At 40.6% G+C, this 22,221-nt stretch overlaps 1 protein-coding gene across 3 annotated transcripts in view; it reads left to right on the top strand.

Annotated features, from left to right (window-relative positions):
• Positions 1-22,221, top strand: part of PCCA (propionyl-CoA carboxylase subunit alpha) — a 314,567-nt gene that overhangs the window by 143,816 nt on the left and 148,530 nt on the right. For all 3 annotated transcript variants that reach the window (XR_013544059.1, XR_013544058.1, XM_072994650.2), the window contains exon 17: positions 19,787-19,897. Coding sequence is in view for 1 of the 3 variants with exons in the window: in XM_072994650.2 (XP_072850751.2) it covers positions 19,787-19,897 (111 nt within the window). In the remaining 2 variants the exon portion in view is untranslated. The remainder of the gene's footprint in view (positions 1-19,786; positions 19,898-22,221) is intronic.

Here is a 22,221-nt window from a genome sequence, read left to right on the forward strand (position 1 = left end):
TTGCTATGTTTTTTTGGAATGGCAACCTGTTATGTGAAGTCAGAAATAAAGCCAAAGCCAAAAGGCCAGTAATGGGATCTTCAGTTTCCATGTGAATTTTTTAAAAAACACAAATTTGAAATTGTAGTACATCACAAGCCTATTTTTAGTCAGATAATAACAGCATTTAGTAATCGTAAGAACCAGATGTACCAGGGGACTGTTTGCGTAGTTGATAAGACTATAGTTTATGTGGGAGAAATATATTGAGTTCAGTGAACAAGATAGGATTTGTCTGAGTTTTAGCCTAGCCTTTTAAAAAGATCTTCCATGTGTTCAGGACTGAGCTGCTTCTGTTTTTAAATGACACACAGGAAAGAAATTCTCATAGAATGTAAATTATGCATATGAACAAGAATACTATAAAGACAGACAGACATTATACAGTATTTCTCTTAGCATCTCTCTGTTATCTGAATTTTAGTTTTTATTACTGCATTTTATTGCTAGTACAAATTTTCAGATGTCTTGAATTTCACCAATAGCCTCCTCATCTTGTAATGATATACAATACTTTGCCATAGGTTTTCTTGTAGCCAGTAAATAACAGAGATATCTAAATTCATATCATGGGATGTTCTCCTTAAGTATATATAGGCAGAATCCTTGGTTTCAAGCCCTGAATTGAAATGGACACCTGGTCCTGTCATCAAGTTCAGGAGCATTGCCAGTTTTTGTTAGCTATGTAGAATTTTGAACTTCAGGTTTGTGTAATTCCGCTCAAATATCGAAATTAGCCAATTATACAACAGTAACATATGCTAGGTGTTAAATAATATTTCCTGCATAGGATAGATCGGCCTAAGGAATTGTTTTTGTATGTTGGTATCTTTGTTAGTCCAGGAAGTTATGAGTGATACTAAGTTCCATACAGTATTCTCTGTGTTCAGAAATAGATTCTGTGTAACACCTAACCATGAACTAAACTACTCTTGTAATGCATATTTAATATGAAGGTACTTCCGTATGGCACAGTTCTAAGCAGGTTTCCTTACAAGTAAATTCCAGTAAATTCACTAGTATTAGTGTTAACAGTATGTGTCCATATGATTATATAAGTGTGTATAAGTGTCTATAGTGGTGGTATTTTACATATTTATAAACCAGCTTAGGCAACAATCGTCTAATCTGCTCAGATTTAATGATATTGCATGAATAAAGGAGAAGGCAGAATACTGAAAAGAATTCAATACAAGGACAAGATCCACTTGGTCTCTTTCTTAGGAGCACTTTCCTTTCATGTGAAATAATGAGCAAGAAATTACTGTATTAAATGTTCAGTTTTTAGTGTGCTTTGTTAAACCTACATTTAAGTGGGTTTTAAAAGTGGATTTTTAGTATGAATTATTTTCTCTAGCAATCTTATTCCTTATACCCAGCCACCAGTCATTTGGATGATTGCCTCTAATGGAACAGAATGGCTATTTAAGTCTTTTCTTCAAGTAGATATGGTAGATTGTGCCTTTTTGTTTGTCTGTGGCATCTGCTTTGTATTTCCCTGTAACAAGGATTTTGAATGGATTCATACATTTTATTAATGTTTTTGATTGTAAATACTTCAATCCTGTGAGCTCAATGCACAATCAAATGAGGTGCATATTTTAATATTTTCTTTATGTAAAAAATTCAAATAAGACAAGGGGTGATCTATTGCTGATCTTGCAGAATTTTATTTTTTCAATATTGATCTGATATTATTATTGTTTTTCTTCTTCATGGTCTCTGTGACTTACACCTGTGGGAGTCTGCATCTGCATAGCCCAATATCAGTGCTTCAGTAGCTAAAGGCCATTGAGTTTTGGTGGGCTCTCCACCCCACCTCCCTGACTGTGCTGTATTGTATGGTTCCCAACATTTCCTCTCAGTTTTCTTCTTTTTGCTGAGCTATTAGCATATTGGATGAACTTATTTCCTCTGACTGTCCTTTTTGGATGCTAATTTTTTTTAGCGTGTATACATTACTGAAACAGCGACCTCTACGTTGGCTCAGGCATGTTGTGAGAATGACTGACGGTCAGATTCCAAAAGATTTCCTGTATGGAGAATTAGCGCAGAGGGAGACCACAGCTGCAATACAAGGATATCTGCAAGCAGGATCTGAAGGCCTTTGGAATGGAGCTCAACGGATGGGAAACCTTGACATCTGAGTGTTCAGCCTGGAGGCAGGTGGTGCAGCATGGCCTCTCCCTTTTTAAAGAGACATGTCTTCAGCAGGCTGAGGCAAAGAGGCAGTCCCGAAACCAGCAAAATCAGGGAGCTGGACAGGGGACAGATTGTATTTGTCTTCAGTGTGGAAGGGATTGTCACTCTTGAATTGGCCTTCAGATGCTGTTCCAAGTCCTCTATGCAGAGCACATTACCATAGTCTCTCGAGACTGAAGGATGCCTAATCTAAAAATCCTTTTTGGATCCCTAAAGCCTGTAAATATACTCCTTTTTCCTTTACTTCACCCTTTCACTTTCTGACCCTTGCCCTGAACAACAAAATTAGTGTTGTTGTCTGATTGTGGCCCTCTCCTCTTTCTACTTGATTCTGTGCATTTTCCCCTGTTTGCAGTATCCACACCGTAAACAGGGGAAAAAGTGTTGCAGGTTCAGGATCCCCAACTCTGACAAGCATTCTCAATTCTTAATTTGCCTTTGTAATTTTAAGGCCTGTGACCACTGTCTGGCCTTCTTCAGAGGGACAGAAGAATAGACAAACCTGACTTTGAACTTTCTTCTGGGGAGAAGTGGTTCTTCTCACCACTGAAGGTAGCCCATTCTCAACAGTGAAAGGACCTTCTAAACCGGTTCTTCCAGCTAAAATAAAAGGGAACTTCTAAAATGGACACAGCCTTAAAGTTGGGATCAACAGTTCAGAAGTCCACCTTGTTTACTGTCTCCGTCACTTGACACCACAGTGCTACCGCTGCAATTGAAGCCAAAGCCATAATCATGATGCCATCATCTGCAGTCACTGCTACTGACCTTCCAGCCCAGTCAGCCACTGATGCAGAGCAACAACTCTTCTCCCATTCTGAAGGGAAACTCCTGGAAATTTCACCCTCACAGCAGGCTCCCTTGATATTAGTACTCTCTAAGCCACTATCACTGTCACCCACCCAGCACTGAACTGTCCTCAGAGAGCGCTGACAAAGGTCCCACTCTCCTCAGTACCAATCAAGATCCTTATCCCAACATTACTTTCTGGTCTCTTCATATTTTTCTGGTATCACATTTACAAGATTCCATTAAACCTGTAATGTCGCTGTGCAACTCAGTAATGATCATCTCATTATACATTGGCTAATCATCACTCCCCATACTGGCTATTTTGCCATAGGTACCTACTGATCTTCCGGGAACATTGCTCTAGAGCAGTGATGGTGAACCTTTTTGAGCCCGAACACCCAAACTGCAACACAAAATCAACTTATTTACAGTGGTGCCTCGCATAACGTTTTTAATTGGTTCCAAAAAAAAAACCTTATGCGAAAAAAACTTTATGCGAAACACCATTTCCCATAGAGATGCATTGGAAACCGGTTAATCCGTTCCAATAGGCACGGATTGCCGTCCTTAAGCGAAAAAACCCATAGGAAACATCGTTAAACGATACAATGTATCCTCTATTGGAATGTATTGTAGCTGACTCAATAGGTTTCAATGGCTTTGCGAAGTCAATTTTTGCAAAATTAAGTGTGTCATAAAAGGGTCAAAAATGGTTTTAAATGCTTGGATTAGCCTCTGCACCCTCTAAAACGGATGCAAAAGTTAATTTGGCTTTGATCTGACTTTTCGTTAATTAATGGTGAATTTTTTTCCCCCAACTTTTGACAGCTGTCAAAATCTGACAGCTCCATTATTTCCTATGGGGGAAGAAAAAATTCACAAAAAATTAATGAAGACTCAGCAACTGTTCTAAATTCTTGGGTTTGTTAGAGGACCCCCTAAGTTGTGTGCAAACCTGATTTGGCTTTGATCTGAACTTTCGTTAATTTTTTGTAAATTGTTTTCTCCCCCATAGGAAAGCATGGAGCTGTCAGATTTTGACAGGTCCATTGGTTCCTATGGGCCAAAAAACAAAAATTCACAAAAAATTAACGAAACGTCAGATCAAAGCCAAATCAGGTTTGCACATGACTTAAGGGGTCCTCTAACGAATCCAAGCATTTAGAACCGTTTTGGACCCTTCTAAGACACTTTTTAAATTGAAAACAAAAAAAACGTTAAGCGAAGCAGGGGACCTAAAACCAAAAACGTTAAGCGAAGCATGGTCCCAAAAACGCTATGCGAAAATCGCCCATAGGGAAAAACGTTATACGAAGCACAATCTGCCTCTGAAAAAATAAACGTTAAGCGAAAAAAACGTTAAACGAAGCAAACGTTAAGCGAGGCACCACTGTATTTCAAAATGCTGACACTGCAATTAAAACCCGAATGCTGAGGTTTTAGTTTAGAAAAAAACAACTGCTCCTGCACTGCAAGTGTTAAATGCTTGTGTTTTTTTTCTTCCTATGGGCAGTATTAACAAAGAAATACTTACTAGTCCTCCAATCCCCCATTGGGCTAGGCTGGTCATGGTCGCCATTGCACCCCTCTGCTAGACCACTGCACCAGCAGAGGGGAGTGCCGAAATCTGGGATCAGAGGATGGGTAAGTATTTCTTGATGGTTACTTATGGCTCGGGTGCTCACAGAGAGGGCTCTGTGTGCCAGCCGTAGCACGTGTGCCATAGGTTCACCGTCTCTGCTTTAGAGATAGTCAGTCTCCTACTCTATTCCCATATTGTTATTCTTATTGGAATGATCTCTGGTATTGAATCTAGTCCCAGCAGGACTGGAAAAATGTGAGCATCGAATGCACTCAACCACACTGATACCAACTGGCTAAAACCAATGACATAGCTACCAGACCAGTGGACTCTGAGCCATTTTCAATCAGTACTGCTCAGACGACTCAACCGAATGCAGAACAACCACAAAATACTGCTCCACTTGTATCCACTTTGAAACTAATACTAGTACTGACAGTTGATACCAAACCAAGATTACAGTTGCAGAAGCAAGCATCAGCATCACCCATTTCAGTACTGATGGTCTCAGCTGTACCTACTATAACAATGACTGTGCTGACCCCATAAACATTAACTTACTGGGTACTAACAAACTCACAGGCATTTATGCAACAGTGGTAGCTGCACTTCATTTATGAGTAGAGATGAAGGCTTTGTATTCATATATGAAGGCCGTTGGCACAGGTTGGCTTGATGAACACCCACCCTCAGACCCCGCCAGACCACTTACAGCATGGTGTGCATGACTGGTGTCATCTTCTGTCCCTTTGCTGGAGTGGCTGGGTGAGCAGGGAAGCAGGGCTGCGGCAGCTGAGCTACTGCCATGATTGGGGCATAGAAGATGACACTGGCCTTGTGTGCCACATGCTGTGTGGTAAGTGGTCTGGCAGGGTTTGGGGGTGGGTGTTTATCAAGACAGCCACCTGTGCCAGCACATTTTGTATTTGTACAGTACAGTGGTGCCCCGCTAGATGATTACCTCGTAGAATGACGAATCCGCATGACGATGAGTTTTTGCGATTGCTATAGTGCTTCGCAAAACTGTTTCCTATGGGCGATTTTCGCTATACGATGTTTTGGACCGTGCTTCGCAAGACAGTTTTTCCCCCTGGGGACTGATGCTTCGTAAGATGACGATTTTAACAGCTGATTGGCACTTTGCAAAACGGGTGTTTTAGGGACCAATGTTTCACAAGATGACGATTTTAACAGCTGATCGGCGCTGCACAAAATGGCTTCCCTATGGACGATTTTCGCAAAACGATGATTTGTCCCCATTAGAACGCATTAAATGGATTTCAATGCATTCCAATGGGGAATCGCATTTCGCAAGACGATGTTTTCACAAGACAGCAATTTCAATGGAATGGATTAACATCATCTTGCGGGGCACCACTGTATATGAATACGAAGCCCCCATCTCTGTTTATGAGGAATCATTGTCGATCATTATATAGACAACTGGCTGCTGTTATCATCCTCTGCCACACTTAGCACATTCTTGACCTTTACATCATTTAGAGCTTAGGGTGAATGCCTCAAAGACCATTTTTAAACCTATATAATCAGTAGAGTTTATCAGCGCCCATATGAGCTCCACAGCAGTCACAGCCACCAAAACAGGACCTCACCCTAACATGCAAAAGTGGCTATCAAGGTTCAAGCAAGTGACATTCAGATTATCCTAGGCATCATGGATGCCCCACTGCAGGACTCCCATTGGCCAGGCTCCATGTGCAATTGCTGCAACACTGTTTCATTTGTGCTTTCAAAAGAGTCCAGAAGAGCAAGGGGACATGAGTCTCAGTATTTGCGGCCAAAACCAGTGTTGTCACCCATTTGCTTCTGGTCATGGCTGGAAACTTGCTCACATGGGTTGGGCCTCCCACCCAGCGCTCCAGAAAATTAGAGGGAATGTGGGTGGACACCAAGAAGGAACTTCCATAGTACATGTCATAAAAGGCACACTGTTCACTTACAAGACATCTGTCTGTGACTCTCATGACAGATCCCTCCAATATGGGATAGGGCACTGGTTCTTAACCTTGGGTTACTCAGGAGTTTTGGACTGCAACTCCCAGAAGCCTTCACCACCAGCTGTCCTGACTGGGGTTTCTGGGAGTTGCAGTTCAAAAGCATCCGAGTAACAAAGGTTAGGAACCACTGGGATAGGGTATACATCAGTGGCGTCCAACCTTGGCCCTTCAGATGTTCTTAGACTACAGCTCCCAGAAGCCTTCACCGCCACCTCTGCTGGCCAGGATTTCTGGGAGCTGAAGTCCAAGAACATCTGGAGGACCAAGGTTAGACACCACTGGTATACATCATCTAAGCTACCAGATCCATGGACATTGGTTGGAAGAGGAGTGGGGCCTTCACTTAAACATGCTGGAGAATTCAAGGCTTTTGATAATCTTTTCCACCAATATCTGGTCAAGCTGTGTTGAATGAGTATCAGTTGGTCAGGTCTGAGGAAGGGAGAGGGCATTTGGTAATATTGAATTGATTGCTTGTATCTTTCTTTTGGCTCCTTGCGGTATTTTTTTTTTACTATTTAATGCTGTTAGCCACCTAGAGTGGTCTTAACCGACCAGATAGGTGGGATATAAATAAAATAAAATAAAATAATAAAAATAAAAATATTTTATAAGTTAGGAGATTACCACTTCAGGCCTGTTGCTACCTGGGAAAGTGTTTGAACAAGCCATCATTGATCAATGCCAGGCACTCTTAGAGAAAGTGTTTCTAGATTGTTGTTTTCCTGCTTCTGTTACTGGATTAGGCTGCTAGTGTAGATGTTAACAGTTTTCACACCTCAGTGATCCTAAGTAAGATAGTTGTTTTCCTTCTTCTGTTACTTATTGGGAAACAGTGATTTTGGCAGCACCACAATGTTAGACATCAGAGGTTAGAGCCTTCTCCCAGTGATCCTGACTGAGATCACTGTCCTAGTGTTATAGTAGTGAAATAGCCATAGCCACCTTCCTATAAATGTATGTGAGGCTTTATGGGCTGCCTATAGCAAGCAGGCTGACCACCTGTGCCTTATAGCAGTGGTCCCCAACCTTGGGCCTGCAGATGTTCTTGGACTTCAACTCCCAGAAATCCTGGCCAGCAGAGGTGGTGGTAAGTCTTCTGGGAGTTGTAGTCCAAGACCATCTGGAGGCCCAAGGTTGGGGACCACTGCCTTATAGAATACAGTTTGTATTCAGGGAGTGCTCTTTCATCCGTAATTTTCACCAGCAGCAGAGATGACGTCCAGTGCTTTTAATCAACTGAGGCTGTAATGCTTAAACAGGACAAGCATGAACTTGATGTTATAATTCATGCCCAAGTTTGAATTACTAGAATGTATTATACACAAGGCATCTTTTGAAAATTGTTTGGAAACATCAATTATTCTAAAATAGAATGTCTAGATTGAGACTGACCAATATGATCTCATCATTTTGTTTTTGGCCATCTTTGTTGGCAACTAATCTATCTCTGGGTCCAATTCAAGAGTGCTGGTTTTATCCCTTGAGATTCTGAAGAGCTTGCAGCCATGAAGAAGCATCTCTTGCCATTTCACTAAGGTTATTTCCTGAGGTAAGAAATGTGGCTGTTAAAGAGGCACCATTGTAATGGTGGTGCCCTGCCCTTGGGATGCCAACACCAGAGAAACTGGCCCTGGAACCTATGTTTATGGCCTTCTGGGTGTCATTTGAAGATTGCTTTATTCTTCCAAGCATTTTGTTTTGGTTCGCCATATCACTACTATTTTATTTTTCTCTTGTTTTTTTTTTTAAATCAAGATTTTTGTGTTGTATTGTTTGTACTACTGGTTTTATTTTTGTTTCAGTAAGTTCTTTATCGCTGTTTGTGAAAACAACTGTGAGTATTGGGCCTGTGAGTGTAATAACTACATGATTTCACCCTGTCAACTTTATTGTTGAAAGAGCTGTCTAAGGGAGATAAGACTAAAAGGGTGACTGCCTTAAAATCTCTCAGTGATCTTTGTGGTCATATTAAATGTTCCTACTGTTTTATTGCTGTTTTATTGTTTTGTTACTTGAGAGTCATTGTTTTGTGGTTTATGCACAAAAAAGTGTTATATACTGCTTTAGATATTTTAAATGAAACATGGTATAGACATCTAATAAATAAAACAAGGATTTGAAACCATGTATTTCGAGTTCTCATATAGTTCTGTGCAATTACAAGTGGTGCTGAAATATAGTCACTGTTTCAGACCATTTATAGTCAGTGTTTAAAAAGGAGTCTTATAAGTTCATTGTTTCATCACTCATGATCTTCAGCTCTGCACAGAAGTGTTTTGATTAGATCACCTTGGAATACAGACCCTGGGGTAAATCAAAGTAGTGCCTCTCTTTCTTTTACCCACCAGTCAGTCACAAATGACAGAATAGAAGCTGCACTGAAAACAATTGGGGTGCAGATCAGGAATTATTATTAGAGGGCACAGGGAAGAAAAGAACAAGAGAAGGCAAAAACAGACATTTCAAAGAACAGAAGCGCAGGGGGCAGGGGAGGTTAACAGTAGGGAGAAAGGAGAGGAGATATAAAATAAGACTGAACCTGACCCAAAGTAGATTAAACAGAAACAAAGAGGAGCAGTAATAACAGGAGCACAGCAGAAAGTACCAGAAAATGATTGGGAACAAGTGGAGGCAGAAGAAGCAAATGAAGACTTATCAGTGTTGAGTACCATGATGTTTTACATTTTTCTTTCATTTACAAGTTTGTCATTATGATACTTAAGGTCTCATGAAAAACGTAAATCTGTTTAAAAGCTAAGGTTCGGCAGGCTTCCCAAAAGGCATAGCCATTGGAACGAAGTGAAATATGATGAGACTCCTACATGCCAAACCCTTAGTATTTGTTTTCTACCAGGTTGGAAGCCCAAACCTTTGGTTTCACATGATCTGTTAAGGGTTTTCAATATTCATTCAAGGTCCCAAATTCTGGGAAGCTCCAGCCCTTAACAGCTGATATGATAGTATGGATATAAATGGAATGTAGTGCCATGGTGTGGTTAGTTTAACTTTCAATACTTTATTGGAACTACATGGCCACCTGTGGAAGTGTGGAGGACTGAAGTCCTTGACTTTTTTTGTTTGTTTATTAGAATAAACAAACAACCGAACCTATCATGTAACTGAAGCTATTACAAGCACCCAGCTGACAACCAATACAATCTGCATGGAATGGCAGAATGCAGGGCTGCATCTCTGTTCTTATTATTAAATGTTGACTTATACAGTCATTTCTAAGATAAGAAAAATAGCAATGCTCAATTATCATTATGCATTTAAAATCTCTCTTAAAAGAATGTAATGCTTTTCCAACTAATAACTATGCAAATAAAGTTCTTTCCATTCCACTTAACACAATTAAAATTCTCAGCAAGTTAAATATATTGAATTGTTTATCTATGGAGAGACATGTAGGACACCAATTAAGTTTACATGGATAAATGCAGATTTGCATTTTGTGAATGTCAAGTTGACAGAAGCTTAATACTGTAAAAAGGGCTAATCAACACAGAATATGTTTAGTGTCAGTAAATATTTATATTGAAGAATGTTTCCCGTGAATGACGAGGTACAACAGTTAGCTTATTCTGAATTTTACTAATTAAATTCTATGAGATGTAGACCACAGCATTTGTATAATTCCTGTATAATTTTATACAGTATGCATAATTCCATGACAAGGATAAAGATTTAGTGATAAAGGGCAAATGAATAAGTCTCTTCAGGTTAAACCCCCTATTAAAACTGATAAATTATCACTTTCATTTTGATCCATAATGCTTAATTCTTGTTTTTTAAGCAGAAAATAAATTTCCTTTAGATTACGTTGGATGCTTTTAAAAATTTGTTCTGGGATACTTATCTTCTGCTTCTCCCTCTTCTTTGCATTGTATATCTTCCAGTCTAGTGTGATGATGATGACATTCCCATTCTGTAGGCAGTACTGCCAAATAGGACACTGGTCATTATATAACAGACATCTTTCTACATACATTTTATGACAACAGGGTGATCAAATTTTAATGAACACTCAAACACATCTGGGCCCAACCTTCTTTGCTGCTGAAGAGGGTATCTCATTGGGTTTTGTACCAAGAACACGCATGCTCCTGCATAGATAGAGAAGCAGAAGCTGTTGAAATGTTCTGTTATATTGCTCTTTCTGTTGTGATAAAAACTCCACCCACAGCAAAAAAAGAAGCATAATCAAAACACTGGTAGACAGTGCAAATCGGAACTGTGAAGCTCAATTTCTCAGCACCGAATTCAACCATCTGAATTGGGCCCTACAGGCAAATGGCTACTCCAGAAATGAAATCATAAGAGCCATCAAACCAAGAAAACAACACCAAACTGAGGAGGAAAAACAGCCACCAACAAATAAAGTATTTCTGACATATATCAAAGGGGTCACGGACCACATGGGGAAACTTTTGAAAAAACACAACCTACAAACAGTATTCAAGCCACAAAAATACAACAAATGTTACAGCCTGCAAAGGACAAAAGGGACCCCCTCACCACTGCAAGAGTATACTGGATACCTTGCAGTTGTGGCCAGGTATATAATGGAACCACAAAATGCAGCATCCACGCCAGAATCAAAGAACAAGAGAGACACTGCAGACAAAAACAATCGGAAAAATTGGCAGTAGCTGAACATGCCCTAAAACAAACTGGACATGAAATTCTATTTCCAGAAGTACTGTACAACATCAGCAGTCATTATGTTAGACTGCACAGGGAAGCCATTGAAATCCACAAACACTAGTAGAACTTCAACAAAAAAGAAGAAAGTTTAAAACTCCACAAAGCCTGGCTCCCAGCACTGAAAAATACAGCCTGCAAAAGGTCAACAAACACTACCCATCTACAAGGACCAGTGATCACTGCACACAAAAGACCAGCTAATGACACCCTTCAATAAAAGTGACAGATAATCTTTCCCTCTTATCACAACAATACACTCACAACAAAAACCATGCTGATCACCACAATCACCCATCTCCTGAAAAGGACAAAAGCTGATCCCACAGCTATAAATACTCAACTATCCAAACAAACTGCACCGGAGCACAGACAGAGTTCTGACTCCTGTCCTCTGAAGATGCTGGCCACAGAGACTGGTAAAACGTTAGGAAGAACAACCTTCAGAACACGGCCAAAGAGCCCAAAAAACCCACAACAACCATCAGTCCCGGCTGTGAAAGCCTTTGAGAATACAATTTAAAGTATTTATCTTTGAACCCTGAAATGGTTTAGGACCAATATATCTAAATGTCTATCTTCATTGTTGGTAGCATTGTGCTCTGCCAGCTGGAGAGTCTCATCTCTGTGTTCCACCACCAGTTGAGCTATGGCAGGTGGAAACAGGGATATGATCTTTTTAGTAGGAGCATCCAGGTTTGTGGAACTTCCTCTACTTTGTTGGTTGTTTTGTCATGTTTCTTTAAGGTAAGCATTTAAGTTGCTTATGATGGCTTTAGAGTCCCTGATGTATTGGTTTTGTTCTGCTATGATTTAGTTTTGCCTGCATTTTTATGTTTTAAATGTATTTTTGGATATTGTCTTTAATGATACAGTGGTGCCTCGACTTATGAACTTAATTGCTTCAGGAAGATGGGCATAAGTTGAAATGGTCATAAGTCGAAGCACCATTTCCCATTGGAATGCATTGAAATGCAATTAATCAGTTTCGGCCAAAGAAAAAATCACCAAAAAAAGTCACTGCAAGACCAGTTAGAAAGGCGATTAATCGCTTCCAGCTGAAGGAGGGAGGGGGAAGAAAATCAATCAACTGTGCAAGATCCATTGCAAATGCAAACAAGAGAAAGCAAAAAGCAATCAAGCGTGGAAGACCTAATGCAAAGAAGACAAACCAAAAACCAGTCAACCGTGCAAGACCCATTGCAAATACAAACAAGACAAAGCAAAAAGCAATCAAGCGTGCAAGACCTAATGCAAAGAAAACAAACCAAAAACCAATCAACCATGCAAGACCCGTTGCAAATGCAAACAAGACAAAGCAAAAAGCAATCAAGCAGATCGTGCAAGATCGGAAATGGGGGGAACTAAAAAGCAAACAAACCCCCCAAGACCCATTGGAAATGGGGGGATCCAAAAAGCAAGGAAACACCCCAAGACCCATCAGAAATGGGGGAAAAATCCAAAAAGCAGCCAAACCCCCCAAGATCCATTGGAAAGGGGGGGGGAACCAACCAACCAACAAACCCCCCAAGACCCATCACAGCACAGAAACTCCCCCCCAGCTCAAAACCATGCTGCGGAAACTCCCAGAACAGTTTTTAGAAAGCAGAAAAGAGCACCTTACCTTACCAGGCAGCCCAAAGTCTCCCTGCAAACACACACATACAATGTCAGAAGCAAAAGGAGTCAACCCCAAGCCTCTGAATCCTCTGACGATCTCTAACTGCTGGGGCGAAAGAGCTCCAAAGAAGCAGCCTCATCGCCACCTACAGTTAGGAATTTGAATTTCCCGCCTTTTTCCCTTGCCTTTTTCTGTTCCTAAATGGAAGCTCCGGTCACAAGTAGAAGCAAAAATTTGCAGTCGGAGCTGGTCGTAACGTGAAATGGTCGTAAGTAGAGGTGTTCGTAAGTCGAGGCATCACTGTATTTTAAGTTAGAATGAAAAGTATACAACATATGTCCTATCCAGACATGGTCTCGTGTTTGTGCTAGTCATCAGTACTGAATCTGGACATGTCCCTTCTTTTCTGAACTGTTCAGTTGTGAAAACATGCAGGTGGCCTCAGTTCAGTGGATATCAAATCCTATTATACTTAAGATCAACTTTGTTTAGATATTTAGCCAGTACTAGTGCCAGACCAAATTATGTGTTTTGTGTCCTTATGATTCATTACTTTGCATAACATCAGTGTGATATGATAACTTCATCAGCTCCAAATGCCTGATTCCTATTTATGCAAAGTGTGCCAGGCACTCTGAACTGGGAAAAGTAATGTGTAAAAAAATACTTTGATTCTTTGTTTATAGGATGCTAGCAGTATATTTCATGTTCTTCGTATATATAAGTAAATAAAATTTTATTGCAGCCAAAAGATGATGACAGAAACTTATACCATAATGCACTTAATTCAGTATCTTACAATATTAATGAGCAACAGATATGATCTATTGTATAAGCTGATGAACAGGGAATTGTGGTAAGTTATAGTAGCTGCACAAAATCTGACCACTTTATTAATGATACCACAACAGAAAGAGCAATATAACAGAACATTTCTACAGTTTCTGCTTCTCTATCTATGCAGGAGCATGTGTGTTCTTGGTACGGAACCCAGTGAGATCCCCTCTTCAGCGGCATAGAAGGTTGGGCCCAGATGTATTTGACTGTTCATTAAGACTTAAAATACAATCATCGAACTGGTCTGTGAGACTTGGGGGGCTTTGAATCTTGGCTTAAGCTCTTGGGCAGCTGGAACAGAATGGCACAACAAGGACAATTTTGGGATGAAACAAAATCTACTCTTCAAACAATACTAGAAATAGTGAGATCCCACTACCAAGAGGCAAAATTATTCAATCAACATCTGAAGAATTATAGTCAACAAGAGACAGGGAATAACGAAGAAGGAAATGAGAGTGTGTTGGATGATGTATGCCAATCAAAAGAGGAGTTGGAGGAAATTAATGGGGAAAACCTAAGAGAAACAACTTCAGTCTTGGATCCGAGGGGAGTATTAAGGGAAGACAAGTGGAGAAAAGCAGCAAAATTAATTTTAAAAAGCCTAGAAGATCTATTGAAGATAGACCAAGTGCATAAAGATCTAGTGGAGATAAATCAGATGCACAAAATGGTTTCAGAGGGCATGAAAGATGGCAGAATGCTTAGAGAGACAGAAACAAAAAGTGAAAAAAGAGAAATAAGAGAAGGAATTACTTAGAAAGATGAAAAAGGGAAAAATAGGAAGGGGGCCCTTAATGTTGAAAAACATGTATATATTTAACTTCGGGAATTATAAAGGAACATATCCTTTATATTAAACAAGGAGACTCAAAGTGAAATAAGGGAGCTTTAACCAGGGTAAAGATGTAATATGGTGTGTTTTCTTTTTAGGTAAATTAAACTAGATACAGTATAAGGTTGGGGCATGGATCTGGAACTACTTTTATTAAGAATGTTATTAGAAGATCTTGAGAATATTGTACACTATGAAAGTAATATGATAGTAGCCATATTATATACTAAAATACGTACATGAATGGTTTGAATGTTTGAAAGATGTCTGGAATTTGGGGGGACAACTGGGAAGACACTGAGATGTAAAAAAACAAATAATTGTAAGCAAATCATGTAACACGATGTTTGACCAGCACAAATCTAATGTAGATAGAGTGAAAAACTAATAAAATGTTTTTTAAAAAAAGACTTGAAATTTGATCGCCCTGTTGTCATAAAATTTATGTAGAAATATGTCTGTTATGTAATGACAAGTGTCCTATTGGGCAGTTCTGCCTACAGAATGAGAATGTCATCGTCATCACCAATTTATTGCCTCTGACTGAAGGTTTCCTTTTTTTATTTTAGGGTGCACAATGAGACAAAGTCACATGCACTCAGATATTGAAGAAAGAAGTCTTTAATCAATGACAGTTTGCTGCTGGTGGGAGCTGCAAAAACTGGAAACAAATTATACCCATTAATTGCTGGCAGCAGTAGTTTGATAGCATGAATAAAATATAAAAATTTGGAATAAGAAACCAGTTTTTCAAGAAGGCTGAAGAAATTTGTACAGCAAAAAAACAAACTTAGCAGTGTGAACCTAACAAAACCAAACTGTTATAGGCCAGCAATACCTTTGGAATTTTGGTTAGTTCCTTAAAAAAAGTATTGCCTGCCTGTGGATTTTGGTTTGGTTTGGAAATCAGAGTTTTACCTTTCTGCTACCTCACTGCCTATGATATGACAGTCACCACTGGAACTTTTAAAAAGCTAAGGAGTCATAAACTATTTATTTAAATGTTTTATTTTTATTTTTATTTTTTATTTTTTTTGCTTTCCCTGAGAGATCTTTTCTGAAGAGTCTGGCTGTCAAGGCATTTGTGTTAGTGTTTAGCCTCAGGTCAGTCATTAGTTGTACAGTGGTGTCTCACAAGACAAATGCCTCACAGATGAAAAACCCGCAAGATGAATGGTTTTTGCGATCGCCGTGGTGCCTCACAAGACGGCTTCTTCTATGGCCGTGCTTCTCAAGATGGTTTTTTCCCCAAGACTGATGCCTCGCAAGATGAAAAAATTTCATTCATTGCAATGCATTCCTATGGGAAACCGCTTTTCGCAAAATGATTTTTTCACAAGACAGTGCTACTTGCGGAACGAATTACATTCATCTTGCAAGGCACCACTGTACTTACTTTCCTTCAAAAAGATGCTGTTTGAGTAAAATATAGAGCAGGGGTCTCAAACATGCAGCCCGGGGGGCCATTTGTGGCCCACCAGAGAATAGTTTGCGCCCCCCCGTCTTACCTGCCCCCCCTGAAGCACCCATGCGTCCTCTGCTATCAAGAATTTAAAAAAAAAGCCTAGCCTCGCTCGCTGGCTCTCTCCCAAGACAGCGCCTCTTGCACCCTCCATCCGGAACTGCAGCTGGCCAGCCAGCCTGCCTGTCTGCCGGCTGGCAGGCTGCAGTTCAGGATGGAGGGTGCAAGAGGCGCTGTCTTGGGAGAGAGCCAGCGAGTGAGGTGCACTGCCGGCCCTTTTCCCCGAGCGCCCAAGCTGCTGCTGAGCGATGCCTGAGAGTGGAGCTCGCTCCTGGCCCGTCCTCGAAGAGCGCCTCCAACAGCACTGCCAGCAGCCACCGCCGCCGCCGCCTCTTCCAGGAAGCAGCTCTCTGGCTCTCTTTCTCTCTTGGCATCCCCAGCACCAGCCCGGCCAGCAGCCGCCTCAGCACCCAGTGGTGTTTCCTCTTCCTCCTCCTCCTCTTCGTCCTGCTTCAGCCGCCTCCTCTGGAGGCTGCTTGAGCTCGCCTCGCAAAGTTTGCTCCTCTGTCATGGTGGGGTAGCTGCGGCTGCTGAGTGTGCCTTTTTTGAGGGGGGCCCTCAGAGGAAAGTTGCCGGACCTCCATGTGTGTGTTTGTGTGCGCGTGTGCGCACACACGCCTGTGGGGGGACCCACTCCATTCTGTTTCATTTCGCAGGTACTGATGGGGGCTTTTCTCCTTTGGCAAGGCGATTCTATCAGGGTTTTTTTTAAATTTTATGTCATGCCCTCCTCTCCCCCTCTCCCCGGCTAGGCGGTTGCTGGTGCTCCCTCCCTTCTCTGCTTCTTCTTTTTCCTGCTGCTGCTGCTGGTGGTAGTGAAGGAGCTGGAGGGGCTCGTGGTCGGGACAAGGGCTTTACATGCTCCTCCTCAGAGCCCCAGCCAGGCTAAGGAAACTCCTGGGCGGCTTCCTTGGGCTCTTGCTCCACTTGACGGTAAATCTGATGTGGCCCAGCCTTACCCAGACTCTGCCTCCAGCGGCCCCCAGGTAAATTGAGTTTGAGACCCCTGATATAGAGAATACTTTGAGGAAAGGAACATTTCAGCCCAAGCCAGCATTCTAAAGCATACAACTCCTGTTCCCCCCCCCCGCTCCCCAAGAAGATAACTATGTGGTTTGTTAGACAGCTGAGAGGGTCCTCCTGAACTGGACCCACTGTTGCCAGTCTTAAATCCAAAATCCCCAAGCAAATCTTGCCTTGGGCTGCAGACTCAAATGCTCCTTTCCCATAAATTTGGTCCATATCCAGACAATGAGTTCTCCACCTCTGAGAAACATGCAATAGATTGCTGTTCAAACCTACATTTTATGATCACAACTCACATATCTATGATTACAATTTGTATATCTTAATTATTTTAACATGTTATCTGTACAAAATAGAAAAGTTTGACAGGATCCCTAATACGTCAGGCTGGGGAAACCTAGCATATTAAATTTGCTTGTTGTAGTAACGGTCTCCTGCACGTAGTTTTCTTTTATGTTGCCTGTAGAATTGAATAATGCATATTCAAAAATAAATATTCTGCCATGATGTGTGGTTTTAAAAAGGGAGATTTTTTTCTTACTGTGCTAATCTTATCTTTGTGTTTTCCCTTTCCTTACTCACCGAGTGACAAATCTGCAACTCTTTTCTTGTTTTCTCTTATCTAGTTCTCATTATACCATGAATAAACAGCACAGAAATATTTTTGTTAGGCTTGCAGTTTCTGTAGCTTCAGTCTCAGTTGTGTGGATCACCAAATGTGATTTTAAAAAAGAAGTAATGGCAGAAGGAAATATCATTGCAGGATGAATGTAATATATAGTTGAATGGTGCATGCAAGCTGGCCTCTGTTTGATCCTGTGAGAATGTGGGGGTTAATGTCTGGCTGGTGTTTTGGAAGCAGCAGGTAGCCAAGAGTAAACCCCTATAGGGGTCCAGATTTCTGTAGCCACATAGTTATTCACACAGATGGGGGATACCTTGTGAACTTTCACTGAGGTCATGCTAAACTGCAAATCATATTTTGAAATATCTAAAGTCTCAGGTATGAGATACCTTAAGGCTGTAAGCATTGCAGCTGTTAATTCACTTGATGGAGAAGGATTTTTTGCACTTCAGAAATCTGACTTAGAGATAGCTTAAAACTGCTTTATTATAGAACAAAGGAAAATCTATGCCTATATAATTAATTTACATCCTAAAATATTTTGATTATACCGGCTTTTTCATGTCGTGTATCATCTTTTCTTTGAACTATCTTAAATGGACTTTCATCAAGACTGAAAGAATAACAAAAACTTGCAGTTTGTCTTCCACATACAATTTGGAATGAATTAAAATATGTGAAATCAGTCTCGGAGCCATCAATAGATGTGTAGAGAAGCCTATCATCAGTCATCAGCTATCATCTCACCAGGGATGTTAAGGGAGGGGGAGAAATACCATGTGGATTATTCTGGGTACCTCTCATTGTAGTCTGCAATACATTATTGTGTTGATTCAGAGAACACATGGGGCTCTGTGTTTAGAACTTCTAAATTCATAGCTGAAATAAAAATCTTACATAAATACATAAATATTTTTTAGGCAGCTTTCTTATTCACAGTGTACTTATATTTTACTTCCTTAGTGTTTCTCTCGGATTTTTGTAAATTTAAAATTTTTTAATATTCATTAACACTAAACACTCTCTCTGGAGGCAAAAAATGAGGAAGCTGTGGCTGTCCTATTCTGGGTACATCGTGAGAAGGCAGGATTCTCTGGAAAAGACATTAATGCTGGGAAAGGTGGAAGGTAGCAGGAAAAGGGGGAGACCAAATATGAGATGAAATTACTCCCTGCAGGCACCACAGGCCTGAGGTTACAAAGTTGAGGACAGGACATTTTGGAGATCACTCATTCATAGGGTTGTCATAATTCAAAGTTTACTTCATGGCACGTAACAACAGCAAATATGGATTATGTTTGTTTAATTAGCTGGTTGGATACATCAATGATTTAGTTATCCAGAGGCTGGGATTTTGATTTCCCACTGTGCCTCCTGGGAGAAGAGCCAGTCTGGAAGGGCTGCACAGTCCCACAGTGCCTCCAGAAAAAGGGAGTGTATTGTTTATCTAGAAACCCTGGAAAGGGTTGCCAAAAGTTGGAATCAGCCTGACAGCACCACTATGATTATTGGTTCAATTAACATGCAGTTAAATCCTTGAAAGATAATTTGTCTGGAGAGCTTGGTTTAATTTTTTTAAAGCTGAATTAAAGAATGTAATTTCCAAAGTTACTAGGAGATGTGGAAATTGATTAAGCTTAATCAGATGCCCACCTTCTCATAGCATAATGAGGCATGAAGTATTCTAGAAACTTATTCTGAGTTGTACAAGTGAGCTAAAGGTTGTCTCTCAGTGTTTCCATACTGGTGAACAGAAAGAAGGAAAGAAAACACATTGCAGAGGGAATACTTAATTTTTTTTACTTGTAATGAAGATGGAAATGTTGGTTAAAATTCCTGAAACTTTTTTGCATTATTGGGTTGCCTTTTTTTGTTCATCCATCCCAAGCAACAAGTGCCTTCCAAATGCATTTGCATAATATGTCCAGATGTCTTAAGGGGACATTCGTCTGACATAAGTGAATGTTATTTTACTTTCAGGTGTAGCTCATAATATTGCCTTACTGCGTGAAGTGATAACACATCCGCGCTTCATCCAGGGAGACATCAACACTAAATTTCTTCCTGAAGTATATCCTGAAGGCTTTAAAGGTAGGTTGTGATATTACATCTTGGGAGAAAAATAAGACTATGAAATTTTTATTTAGATGTGAAATAGACATGATCTTTTGAGAACGTGCATTCAAATTGACTTCGAGTTAGAGTTAAATTTTACTTTTATACTGACAAATTCTAAATGATTTTGTAACTCAGGCAATTTCCTATGGCCCCATATAAGTCTCACTTCTCTTCTGTGGTGATAATACATTGGTAATATAGTGAGGATCACTGTTCATTTAATTGTTGACAATATGTGTGAAAAAATATCCTGATAAGTTGAAAAACAGAATCTTGGAGTTCCGTTGTTTGTCCAATCTAACATTGAAGCAAGTAGTAAAGTGGTTTTATGTATTGTTGTTTGATCAAGATCAACTTCTTTACTTCCATATTGTAAAAAGTGCTGCAGAAATTTTTATATTATATAAATATATTTTATATATTATATAATAATATAAAATATTGTATAAAATATTAATAATATTTTCTGGATTAAAAAGGTGATTAGCTGGTTTTGAGACACTGCTTCATGCTGCAGTTTTACGTTACAGTCAGCAGTTAAAACTGTAAGACATGATTGAACGCATAACATTATTGAGGAGTCATTAATTCTGAATAATGGTTCAGATTCTTAGAGCTAGTTTGAAACTTGGAAAGCTTTTCTGAGAAATGTTTTGCTACACTCAGTCCTCACATATATTTCAAATAAATAAACATCTATCGTGAAGATCTCTGATTTCATCCATGTAGGTACTACATCACGCTAATGGCTGCTGTGGTTGTGGCCAAGCCTCTCAGTATTTAGCTAAACTTATTTTTGGATGATAGGCAGAGTTCTCTGTAGCTGTAATAAAAGCCTTGTTCAGCCACTAGGATCTGCCAGAACTTGCACTCAACTTGTATAGCTTTACAGAACACGAAGTCCCCTCCATGTTCATCTTCATGCCGTGATGAGAAGGTGAATCATGATTTTCTGGAGACGGGCTTGTGTAATACTATTTATTAAGCACCCAGTAGGTTCTGTATAGTACGATTTATCAAATAAAGATAGGAGTCCTAGCTGCATAAGTCAAATTATATAATTGTGGAGTTGGAAATAAAGATTGGGATATTCGTATTTGTATACAAATACTAATATTCCCACACAACTGGACTTAATGAGAGTCCAGCCTCTGGGGCCGGACTGTCCACTCACATGTCTGGTGGCTTCAGTGGCCCCGCTTATCCTTTCAATCGCTCCTGGAGCGCCACTTTCTTCCCACTCAGCTGGCCACTTAGCAGCTGTGCAAGGAGACTTGTCTTCCCTCCTGCTGCCTGGAGTGGCTAGCTGAGTGAGAAGAGAGCAGGGCTCCAGGAGCGATTGGAAGGATGAGCAGAGCCACCGCTGCCAGATGCGTGAGTGGACAGTCCAGCCCCAGGGACCAGACCCTTGTGAAGTCCAACTGTGTGAGGATATTCATATTCATATGTGAATACAAATACCCGCATCTCTAGTTGAAGGAATCAAAAAAGCCTTCTACTGCAAGCACATGACTGTAAAACACTATATAGTGTTTTACAGTCATGTGCTTGCAGTAGAAGGCTTTTTTGATTCCTTCAACTAGAGATGCGGGTATTTGTATTCACATATGAATATGAATATCCTCACACAGTTGGACTTCACAAGGGTCTGGTCCCTGGGGCTGGACTGTCCACTCACGCATCTATATACACACACACATATATATACACACACACACACACACACACACACACATACACACACACACACACACACACACACACACACACACACACACACACACACACACACACACACACACACACACACACATATATTAGTTAGTTAGTTAGTTAGTTAGTTAGTTAGTTAGTTAGTTAGTTAGGCATCCTTCAGTCTCGAAAGACTATGGTAGCGTGCTCTGTATGGAGGGCTTGGAACAGCGCCTAGTGTGGCTGAGAAGGCCAATTCGAGAGTGACAGTCCCTTCCACACTGAAGACAAACCCAGTCTGTCCCCTGTCCGGCTCCCTGGTTTTGCTGCTTATGTGACTTCCTCTTTGCCTCGGTCTGCTGGACAAGAGTCTCTTCAAATTGGGAGAGGCCGTGATGCACTGCCTGCCTCCAGGCTGAACGGTCAGATGTCAGGGTTTCCCATCTGTTGAGGTCTATTCCTAAGGCCTTCAGATCTCGCTTGCAGATGTCCTTGTATCGCAGTTGTGGTCTCCCTCTGGGGCGCTTTCCCTGCACTAATTCTCCATAGAGGAGATCCTTTGGAATCCGACCATCAGCCATTCTCACGATGTGCCCAAGCCAACG

The sequence above is a fragment of the Pogona vitticeps genome, chromosome 3 (genome assembly GCF_051106095.1).
Source record: "Pogona vitticeps strain Pit_001003342236 chromosome 3, PviZW2.1, whole genome shotgun sequence".
In the NCBI taxonomy this organism is placed as follows: domain Eukaryota; kingdom Metazoa; phylum Chordata; class Lepidosauria; order Squamata; family Agamidae; genus Pogona; species Pogona vitticeps.